Below are 12,209 nucleotides of genomic sequence, written 5' to 3' on the forward strand. Positions count from 1 at the left end.
ATCTATTTTCCCGACCAAATCTTTAATTCATAGCACATGATAATTTCTCAAGATTCCAGTGTTCATTCTCAAATGTACATGTGTAACATCAATAAGAGCTCCTTGATATATTTTACTCTAATGTAAATGATTAGTTTTAATACAATTTATGTCTACTGGGTAGAGTTCATAGTATCAATGTTTATGCATTGTTGAAGCTGTTGGAACCATGCTGATCATTTGTATTCATTTTTAAATGAGGCCTGTCTGTGTTCAGTTGACATTTAACTTGATTCTGAATCATAGTATCCACAATTTTAATCATGATATTGCATAATTTAAAACATTCTTCAAAGAAAAACAACTCCTTTTATATTGGGAAATTCAGTCCAGCTCACATAAGATTAATATCCAATCAATTTTACCACATTTTGAGCACATTTTACTGAAAATCATGCTCTTCCTGGAAATCTCCAGTTCATTCCAAAGGAATGTTCGATAAAGTTTATTTGAGTAAGAAATAAAGAGGCTGGAGAAGAAGGGTTAGTTTTTTTTTTGTTCAATCCCTTAATATTTTAATAAATTCTTGCAAATAAAGTGTAGTGCAGTTTTAAAAGTACACTAAGTTTTTCTTTAGAAGTTGCTGTTAATTCTTTGTCTGGAGTTATATTTTGATTAAAAATTGTGAGGTTAAAAAATGAAATATATGCATAATTGTTACAATGAAGATCAACAACATGCATTTAGAAAATTGATAGGATGTATTTCCCTTTCGTGCCTACTTTTGTTGTTATAACCACATGAAAATGTCAAGTAACTTTTGTATTTGTTCAAAAAAAGAAGAAAATAAGTCATCTTACAGTATTCAGCACTTTCCAGTTTGTACGTTGGTCACTTCTAAGTCAAGTCAAGTCTGCTTTATTGTCAATTCTTCAACATGTACAGACAGAGAATTGAAATTGCGTTACTCTCAGACCCTTGGTGCATACAGTTAACATTTAAGACACTGACAGTAGACGTTCAAATACGGATAAATACGGTTTAAACATATGTACATACAACTATACAGATATACAAATGAGGACATAGATAGATAAATAGATAAGAGATAGATAAAGTGGCATAAGGCACATGGCAGATAGAGTGCAAACCAGTTAAATAAAACAAAACTGTGCAGATATAGGTGTAGTGCAAGAAGAGATAAATGTGTAGTGCTAATGGAGGAGGCAAGATTGAATGAGTCTATATCATGACTTCAGCACAACTGTTGAAATCATCTCTGCAAAATCGATCAGGACTCCGGAGGCGAAAAGGTCTCCCGAAGCCATCAGATGGCTTTATTCCTCATTAAAGGTTTTCTTCTTGACAAGGGCTAGGCATTCTTGGCTCCTGCTCACACTGGCTCTGATATTCTTCCTCTCTCGGGCTGATACGTGATCTAGTGTTTCTGTTGAAGGAGTCAACCATTTCTTTGTAGATTGTCGAGTCAATAGGGCAATTATGAAAGGAAAATGGCTCGCTAAATCCTATTTATGAATTCATTATTTTCCCAGGGGATGAAGAGAAGGCAAATGTCATTCTTTCTCTCTCTTTCATCCCCTCGTCCCCTGGGTAACACGAGCAGGGTGACTGATTCACAGCAGGAACTAGGCTTTAGACCTCATACAGAATTAAATGAACATATGTTAGATCAGTTCTCCATAGACTGAACGAACTCTTCAGCACTCAAGCAGCTGTGATAATGTTGGCGCATAAAAGCCATCTTCAGGAAATTAATATTTAGCTTTCTGATGGTCATTTTAATACTGTGAACCCCAAATATTGGGTGTAGAATAAATCGGACACATGTAGTAGTTGTTTCATTCTTAATATGGTTTGCAGCTGCTGTTTTTTTTGTTTGTTTTTTGTTTATGCGCGTTTCTTTTTAGTTTTTTGGCAAGAAATGGGAAATGACTTTTGTGTAAATGAAGTTGTTTTAGTACATTTTCATTAGTTCCACAAGGCTGCAGAGGTTTATTTTATTATGAGAACTCGCAGGGAGTCATGAATGCTCATTTGGTTTGATTGTGGAATAAACATCTGTTCATGTTCATTTTGGAGTGTAAGGCTATAGAGTCCATGCATGTTATATTTGAGCAAAACACAGGACTAAGAACTAACATTTAGTGTGCTTTTGGTCATATCAAACATTTAAGTTCAAATATAAACATGAAATCATTTTAATGAAAATATCTTGAGATAGCAGTTAGGTTAGAAGAGTTCGATTTAAAGATTAATCTCAAGATGTACATGTATTACGAATTTTGTTGGTGGATTGATTTATGATTTGTTTATTTTAGTGCTCTGTAGCTTAAACTTTGCTTGAAAAATATAACATTTTAAAAACAGTTGTTGATATATGTATACTGCGCCCATCTCTCTCTATATAATTTATAATAACCTTCAAAAGTTTGGGGTCAGATTTGTTTTTATTTAAATAAGTTAATACTCTTAATCAGCAAAGATGCATTCAATTATTCAAAGTGAGAGTAAACGCTTTTATAATGTTGCAAAAGATTTATATCTCAAATAAATGCTGTCCTATTGAACTTTCTATTCATTAATGAATGTATTATTAGGGTAGTAAACGTTTCCAACATTGATAATAATAAGAAATGTTTCTCAAGCAGCAAATAAACACATTAAAATTATTTCTGAAGGATCATGTGACACTGAAGACAGTAAAGGCTGCTGAAAATTCAGCTTTGCCTCTGAGGAATCAATTACATTTTGAAATATATAAAAAATCTAAACAATTTTTCAAATTGCAATAATATTTCACAATATTAGGTCATATTGATCAATTGATCAATGAAATATTGAGCAAATTATACATTTACAGTAAAATAAAATTTGTTAACATTAACTAAGAATGATAAATACTTTTAAAGCATTTATTATTTTATGTTAATTCCCACACGTTTAATGTTCCTCTGTGTGTTCCAGGCTGTACGGTCCTTCCAAGTGGCGTTGCACCTGCAGCCGTCTGAGCGCCCCCTCTGGGAGCAAGACCTAGGCTGGGCCCTACAGCTCCGGGAGCAGCAAAAAGCTCTCCGTGAAAGAGAGAAACACGAAGATGAAGCCCGAAGGCTCCTTGTGGAAGCTCCTGAGCTGAAGAGTGATTATGATTTTGAAAGCGATGAAGTGATTGAGGCTTGCACTGCCATGGCTGATAGACAGAAAAAATATGAGGACCTAAAGAAAACAGCCATTGTTGTAGACGCACACGGGGTCGCCAAAGAGATGATTGTCGAAGTTGACAGCGAACCCACTTCGTCCTCACAGAGTGTTTTAGTCAAGGCACGAGGACTCTGAGTGAAATAGAGGCTGATTATGTGTATATTGTTTAGATTATGTATGTATTGTTAAGTTTATTTGCTAATCCAGACTTCTGATTGACTTCCTCATAGTGTTTAACAAAGTTACTATTCCCAGTGAATTTGTAAAGCGAGTACCAGATTTCAAGAAGAATTTGAAATGCTTCTGGATCATTTTCACTCAAACAAGAGCATAAATTCCTTCCTTTTACTGAAGCATTCTGTGGTTATTTCATAGTTTCATAGCGCAGCTAAGCATTGCCTTTTAAGTTTCCAAAATAGCAGAACAATCCCTTTTTAAAGAGGTCATGAACTGCCTTTTTTATTTTGTACTGTTCCCTTATAATATTATAAAGATTTTACATCAAAAGTCATCATAATTTAGAAGTAACTGGCTTTTATGGAAGTAATTTTCTGTCCTGTTTTTCACCCCCCACATCAGAACGTTCTGTTTGAATAGGTATGACAGATTTTAGACTTGGAAGTAAACACCTACTGCTGTGATTGGCTAGCAGTTGGCTATGTTTGACAGCCTACATCCTCATAAATGAACGATGCTGTCATTTTGGTTAAAAAACGCACAAATCTTCAGTACATATATTAACGATCTGTAATAACAGACAAAGCAATAGTGACCACGTAATAAAAACAGTTACTCACATTTGTGTGGTGCGACATTACTGTTGGATCGGATCCAATATAATCAGCACAGCATCGTCTTTTTAGTTTCAATCTTTCTGAAAATCATGTCGAATTGTGCCTTGTTTGTAAATCCACGCTAAAATGAAGTGAACTAAGGAACAAGTTCTCACTGACACAGCCTGGAACTTCTTTAAAAATAAAGTTCATCCACTGTTTCCTAATGCTGGAATCAGAAGGAAGGCAGTGCAAAGACTGTATTTTTTCACAGCTTGGCACTGCATTTTGATATCTTCTGAGCCATCTTTAATATTTGGTTTCTGCGTAGACCTGCGTTTGTCTCTTTCATTATTTACACTACGCGCACAAATCGGTGGGTGGGGCTAAACAGGCAGTGATGTAGAAGCAGGCGTTGATCGTTTTCTGTGGAGGCGGTGTTAACCACACTATTACGTCATAAAGTGGTACATTCCACAAGCTGTCGTTTTTACAGACTGGCTTCCATATAAGCTGTTTTTATATTAACGAGAACGTTTTGAGTGTCAAAAGATCAAGGGAATTTTGATTCATCATTCCTAGTTGGCTTTGTTTCAGACCTGTTTTATGTGAAATGTGAGCCCTCACTTGGGACTCGAGTGCTGTTAAAGCAGTGTGACTCTCCGATGTACCAGTGGGAAGTGCAAGATACACACAAACACACATTTGCACCATTATCTATCTACAGACTTTTGGAGTTTACTTAGCGCAACTAAGAAATGAAGTAGGAGTAATGGAGTCACGGGTTAAACTCTGGCTAAAGATCATGCAGGAGAGGAGAGAGGTCATGACTGTTCACTAAAAACAGACTTTTAGTTTGCATGCTTTATTATAGGATTATATAAGGATTTAATGTGCTACAGGTTGGTGTAGGGGTTTTTTTTTTTTACATAATACCTGACATTAACACCTTAATAAAAAACTTTGTTCCCCTGGTTCAAAATGAAATAGGCTTTAATCTGTTCTAAGTACCGCACAATTTCAGTTTGATTGTGACATGCCTTACATCTGTACGTGATCTTGGCTGTTACTGCCACTGACCCCATTATTCATAGCATTCATACACTATCTGCACTGATACTGTCCAGCTGCGTGCGTGGGCTGCAAACTGAGACATTTATGTCACTAATGTTTTTTATTTGGCACCTGTGGGACCTGGCGGAAGCTTCCAGCATCCTTCTGCCGCCTGCTAATCCTTTGCTAATTGTTGCTTTATTCAAATAAATGAGGACACTAACATCTTCGTTAATTATGTTTTAGGGAGATGCCTGAAACGGACGGACTGTGCTTCTGTAGGACTGCAGTGAAAGATCGCTTTTGTCAGTTCTCATTTATGTATACGTATGGAACCGGGACAGGTGGCAGTTTGTACGTCACAGCAAGTGCACAAATGCATGATTCATGCTGAGAATACTTGCAGTGGAGGGTAGAACTGATTCTCTTCATGAACTAATGAAATTATGGGATGTCTACAGTCGGTGAAGGTCTCCAGATCTGTCCCTGCACATTGGTCATTGTGTAAGGATCATATAATGATACCCCAGTGAATCACTGGACTTATTTAGTTTGAACCACGAAAGCAAACGGAATGTCAGAGTTTATATATTTAAGGAAGTGAATACAACATGATGAATGAGATGATTTTATCCAAGAATTTAAGAGGTCTAACATGACCTAACCTGACCAGTCATTTATTCTTCTAAAAATATAATGAGCTCTGACCTTTTTAAAATCTGGACACAAGGATTGCTGACACATTGGAAACATTACACTTGAAACTAAATTTTGGGTCATTATGGGTCATCTGTATTTTTCCACATACAGATCCAATCTATGCTGTGAGTAGGATGAGTGTGCACGTCCTATGAATACTGGTCTTGTTTTACTTTTTTTTTTTTTGGACGTTTCCCATCAGTAAATTGTTTATAATTTTTGAACAGATCCATCATGTTCATTGATGTTCTATGTTGATATCTCTGAAGTCATATTTATTTGCTTGAATGCCAAATCAAGATGATAAATTTGGGACATAAATTTTAGTTAAAAATGGCATCTTTAGATGTCTTTCTCAAACAATTTCGCAAATGTTTTCGATTTTTCGACATTTGCCATTAATTTTGACAGCAAGTGGAGAAATTTTGTTTTAAGCTTTATTCAGTAATACCTAAGGCTAAATGACAACATCCAGTTTTGTAATAATCTGATATATTAAATTGATTTGTAATGCTTGGTATGACTGGGAACTTTAAATGATATTTGAATGATGTTGTGTAGCTGCTATGCTTATATTAATATTTAAGAGTGCGACAACAAATACCATAAGATTTTTGTTTTCAGTTTTCTATTCGTCTTCAGTTCAAGAGTTTATTTCAGCATAAATAGCTGGCCATTGCACATTCTGGAGGGTCACATCGAGGGTAAGAGCAAGACAAGAGTGTCTTTGTGTTTGAAAATTAAATGGTGAAAATATACATAGTAATGTTGAATAATTTATATACATGCAGCAGATGATGGTGCTAAGTATAGTTTAAATCATGCCTCATACTCCTTTGATACACATAAGAATTGTGAAATAAAACAAAAATCATATAACTGCTTCAGCATGAGTAGAACCATCTCAAACTTGACCTTCTCACAGAGAAGAAATAACTAGGGTTCACAGATTGTGTAAAAAGACTACAATAAATTAAAGCAAGACAGCATTCACATTTTAACATCACAAGTATGTACAGATGAACTCAACAGTTCTTCCTCGATGATCACTGACTGATAGTGACAGTTCAGATTTTCTTCAGTGGTTACAAGGATTTAAAAGTGCAAAACATACGACCTTAAAAGACATTCAGTATCTTAATACCTTTTACGATTTCATCACGATTTTTTACAACCTCACTATACATTGTATCATCTACACACACTATAAAAGAAACAAAAATTAGCAATAATGTGCTGTGTATCGTGCTCTTACATTGTATGATGAGTTTTTGGGTACCGCTATATTTTGTGATGGTGTTACTCTCAGTAAACATGGATATGAAATTGCTTGGTTAATTCTCAGAATATCGTACATATTATGGAAATTCCAAAGAATGTACACTTTAGCTACATCTACTGAAATAGTGGACAGTTGTTTTTGCACCAATGGAATTGAAATGTGTTTTGGTCACCTTAACATAAGGAAAAGGACATTTTAAACCACGAGTTCCAGCATGAGAGAAAAGCTAACAAGGCACTCATAATGGACCTAATGGAGTTCTCACCAAAATGTCTGCAAAAAGGGAACTTGAAGCAGGGCAGTAGATATTTGCTCACATGGTCGTTCATCAAATCTAATCAAGATTTGCCCGGGTCAATCAAATCAGTCAGTCAGAGCCAATTCACAACAACTTACAATAAATTAAATACACATTTTTTAGAGCTCTGTTTCGCTGTTTAGAATCTACAGCCAGCTTAACCTGTTGCTCAATAAAAGCCATTTCTTTTTAAATGCATTATGAGTTACTATCAGAAAATGAGGCCAGTTTCCCTCTCCATCCTCCTCTGCTCTTTCACTCTTTCCAGAATCCCATCATGCATTTTTTTTCTTTTGCACGTTTTGACCCAGATATATAGCAACATTGTTTTTTCCTACTCTAGTAAGCACTTTTTTGAGTCCTTTGCTTAGTCTTTCTCTTAATTTTTTTCTTTAGTCTCATGAGTTTTTAGGAATTCTTTCTTTCAGTTTTTGTTCTTGAAATGTATTTCACCTCCCGACATGTTCTGCTGAACTAAGCGAGTTTTTCAGCATGCATCATATGCTTCTTTCTTGTAAGCTCAAAGTCTCATCTGCAAAGGTCACCTGCAGCGGCTGGTGCTTGGAACACTGCGTTTCATTTGTGTTGGAGTTTGTGCACGAATGTGATTTCACAAAATCTGTGCCAGTTTCCGTCCTGTTTTCTTCCCTGATGAGCTCTACCACCTGAGAGTCCTGCAGAAGGATTTGCTCGGTTGAAGTCGAACACGATCTGCTCTGCACAGAGCCAACACAGAAGCCCATTTCCCCCATTTCCTGTCCCGCCTCCATGGGATACAGGTACATCTGTGATGTTCTGATCACCTCTGGCAGCTCTGGCAGCCCTAGCGAAGGCAAATCACGAGACATGACCGATGAGCTGTGGATGCCGTTACCGCAGTGGAACTCCGTAGTGCTCCTCCCGTGTCTCCTCCCACCGATACGGCAGAAGAGGCACTTGATCTTTTCTAGAATCTTCTGCACAACTGTCTTTCTCAGCAGGATGTAGATCCAGGGGTCCAGAATGGGGTTGACAGAGGCAATTCGGATGGCTTTAAGGTCTGGGTTCAGCTCTGCAAGCGTCACTACTGGAGGATGATACAGCTGGTTCACAAACACCTGAACCTAAACAGGAAACAAGACATTATATGCTTACTTATCTTTAGTTATCATACATTGATTTCTGACACCAACCACTATCTATTTGATCCAGCAGATGATGGTACAAGCACTGATATCAGATACTGGTTTTCTCCTCAGGCTTTCCGCTATGAGTCAACACATAATAAAGTCATCAGCGTTCAGATCCTACATACAGATACAATCCCATTCAGTGAACATTTTGCATACAACATCTCATCAGTAGATAACAATCAGTAGAGTTTGTGACCTTGACAAACATTTGGGCTTTTCATCACTTGTCAATCTCAGTGCTGATTGAAATTGTAAAGTATGTAAAACTGTACGAGTGTTTTCAACCTGCAAGTGTTTTAGTATGAACAGAGCCCCCCCACCAAAAAAATGAATAGTGCTATTTTTATGGTAAAAAGCTAGCCGTTGTGTTTGCCAGAACCTTACCATTTGAAAAACAGAGTATAGAAAGATATGAACATATCACAAGCATTATGGGATGCATTTGTTTGACTGTATATTTTATCAATCCTATCTAAATGTCATTAATTTACATAAAGATACAGGAAAGGTATCCCATATGTTTAATGTATAAAAAACACAATATTTTCTTGTACGACTATAGCCTACATATTGCCCAGTAAATTATACTGTAATTCATACTTTTCACTTTATTTTACAATTTTACTGTAGATACAGTTATGGTACTGTAAAATTGGTATGATACTATTTTACATAATCTTGTGTTTTGTGAGCTTCCCCACATAATTACATTTAGTGCAACTTCTTCTAAATCAAAGTACGCTGTCATTTCCCAGAGGCCACCAAACCCCACTTACCACTAAAGGAATTGAGCAGATGAGAACGACAATGGACGTGGCTATGAGAACGATGACCATGTGGATCTCCGCGCCGGCCAGACGTGCGAAACTCCGCCTGCGCCTGATCTCCGCGACTCGCGCCTGGTCCGTCCCCAGCGAGGTCCTGCGGACGAAGCGCTTGTGCATCATGATGAGAGCCGCGCACACCAGCACGTTACAGAGGACCGTGGCGAGGATGAGGACGGAACTGAAGCCCGCGTACATGTAGGAGAAAGTGGCGTTCGTGCTGTCGTTCCTATGCCAGTCAATGAAACACCAGGTTCCTGGTTGCTGTCGCACCACGGATCCCAGTCCCATGCTGGGAAGAGCACAGAAGAGTGCATTGGACACACAGATCACCGCGAGCGTCAAGCCTGCTACCCGCTGGTCCACGTAGTGGTTGTAGAAATACGCGTGATTGATGGCGAGGTACCTCTCGACTGACATGGCACAGATAATACTGAGACCTGACAAGGAGAAGAAGAGTAAAATGAAGCCGGAATACTGACACAGCGCGTTCCCGCCGGGCCACTCTCCTTTCACATAGGTAGCAATGGTGACGGGGCTCGCGAGGAGAGTTCCCAAGAGGTCAGTTACGGCAAGTCCACACACCAGGGTGTAAAAAGTGGTCTCTTTTTGCTCTTTTCGCGACTTTCGAAGCACCACGATAGCAATCACGTTACCGACCACACCAAAAATGAACATAATGGCCGGGATGGTGGGGTCCCAACCTTCCTTGCCACGACTCGTGCTCGTTTCGTTCATCTTCACTGAGTTTTTTCTTTCTTTTTTTTCACATGCAGATTGATGTTCAAATCAAATCACGCGCTCAAGACGCATTTCATGAGATCCGTGACTTCCTCAATCGATGTCAAAGATCCCACGATGATACCTTCCACATTTACTGTTCATGCGCTGTTATGCGTCTCCAAAATCTCCAAAGCGCGTCTCGGATTAGGATACATTTTGACTCGCCGGATTCGAGTGAACCATGCGGTCTTTCACAAGTCCTAAAGTTCAGTCCTGTGTTTTTGCTCGTGAGAGGTGTGTACTAGTTCACGGTTGCCCTCAGTCTCACTAAACTGCCTCACAAGTTTTTCCTTGAGAGCTTTCTGCCAACTCCGCCCCTAGCGCGCAGTCTTGCACCCTCCTGTCACTGCAAGTTGACACATACATGTCTCTGCATAAAATATCTACTAGGCTAATATTTATCTAATTGGCACTCATTGCGCTTTCTTCTTTTCCCCAAAACTATGCATGAGTCATTTAAGGCAAAGATGGTTTTTGTGTCCCTCCTGAAAGTGTAAACGATGCATTTAACAATTTTCTGCTTTTATGTCGTACTTTTTATCGAGCAAAATGGCAATTAAAGCTAGATTTTTTTTATCCTTTCTCTCTCTCTTGGTTTGTCTGGTAAAATGGTGCTGCCTTCAAGAGTACAACTTAGCATAACTTGACAGAACGATGGCTACCACCACAAAAAAAATGCAGTAACAGCAATGAAAATCATACTTTATTTAAAAATATAAACGATTTTGTAAACAAAATCATATTTTCAGTCCTCAGCATGATTTAGTCCACTGAAGTTTCTGTCTCTTATTATCATAGTGTTGTGATGACCGTAGCTCCAAAGCCCTAGCATTCCATCCACCTCATATGACCATAATCCATTCTTCAGGAAGAAATAAAACAGCAAATGGTAAGTGCACAAAACAGTATGCTTCTGTTATTAAATCCTCAAGATTTACATGCAGGCTTCATGCTGAGTTCTGGCCCCGGGGTTAAGTAGTGCTATATAATTTATGCATGACATGTTCAAAACAGGTGGGAGCTGAAAGAAATATAGTGCTATCCATTTTATCTGGAACTTAAACCTTTAATCATTGATGATGAGATTTACACACTTGTTATATTAGTTATATTAACAAATCAAGTGTGATTGTAAATGACATTTAGATCTCCTTTTCACCCATTAAAAATATTTTTTAATGATATCAATTAAATATATTTGTCATTATTAGTTTCTTTCAACATTTGCACTTTCTCACACTTCTATTTTTGCGTATGACCTGGACAGTTCGGCAAGGTTTGTGACTCACAGCCTTTGAAATGTCATTAAACTAGTTGTTTCTGGATTGTCTGTTTTCCGTCTTGTGGTGTACCTTGTGCTTAATGACGTCGGATGTATGCTCAAGCCACGCCAGACGCAGTGTTACTGAAAGCCAGCTACACACAACATCGATGCATATATGACATCTGAAAACAGTGTGGTTTTCTATGAGGTTTATATTTGTTGCATTTCTGCTATGTCGCTACAAAGGAAGTGTTAGGTACACACATTAGGTACACACAGCAAAGTTCACAGGAATGTCACGTACCAGGAAGCTTGTAGAAATGCACAAGAAATGAGTGATTACAAGCTCAGATAAAAAAAAATCTTAATGCAAATGGTTATACTACACATTCAGCCTGAAAATAGAGCAGAAGTTGACACCGAGCAACACGCACCGTGTAATGTTCTAAGAGCATCTCTTTTCAATTCTGATTTACAATGCAAGTATATTTTTTAAAAACTGCCATATTAATATATAACACTGCATTAAGATCTGAAGCTGCAATTACGAGAAATAAAGTTGCAGCGTAACAGCATTTAAATTGCAATCATGAGAAATTAAGAAATTAATGCAAGATAAATTTACAGTTATGAGAAATTAAGTCACAACTGAGATATAAATTCACATTTATGAGTAATAAAGTCATGATTACAAGAAATAGTCATAATTGTGAGATATGTAGTCTAATTTTAAAGAAATAGACTTGCAGTTGTCAGAAAAAAAATTTTGAGATATAAAAGATGCAATACCTAAAGTTTTCTAGGACACATTTGTAAGATTTAAACACACAATTATGAAAAAACAGGTTGCAAACACCCCCTTT

At 37.5% G+C, this 12,209-nt stretch overlaps 2 protein-coding genes across 4 annotated transcripts in view; one reads left to right on the forward strand and one right to left on the reverse strand.

The window, feature by feature from the left end:
* Positions 1-5,244, forward strand: part of ttc33 (tetratricopeptide repeat domain 33) — a 29,773-nt gene extending 24,529 nt beyond the window's left edge. For all 3 annotated transcript variants that reach the window (XM_079419067.1, XM_079419066.1, XM_079419068.1), the window contains exon 5: positions 2,965-5,244. In XM_079419067.1, coding sequence (XP_079275193.1) covers positions 2,965-3,333 — 369 coding nt within the window. In that variant the 3' untranslated portion in view covers positions 3,334-5,244. The remainder of the gene's footprint in view (positions 1-2,964) is intronic.
* Positions 5,245-6,155: 911 nt separating this feature from the next.
* Positions 6,156-10,351, reverse strand: LOC306870679 (prostaglandin E2 receptor EP4 subtype-like). The gene is made up of 2 exons (XM_079418093.1): positions 9,252-10,351; positions 6,156-8,406 (listed from the first exon to the last, which is right to left on the reverse strand). The coding sequence occupies exons 1-2, from the start codon at positions 10,035-10,037 to the stop codon at positions 7,801-7,803; spliced, it is 1,392 nt and encodes a 463-aa protein (XP_079274219.1). The 5' UTR covers positions 10,038-10,351; the 3' UTR covers positions 6,156-7,800.
* Positions 10,352-12,209: the final 1,858 nt, after the last annotated feature.

This window comes from Barbus barbus (genome assembly GCF_936440315.1).
Source record: "Barbus barbus genome assembly, chromosome: 6".
Taxonomy (NCBI): domain Eukaryota; kingdom Metazoa; phylum Chordata; class Actinopteri; order Cypriniformes; family Cyprinidae; genus Barbus; species Barbus barbus.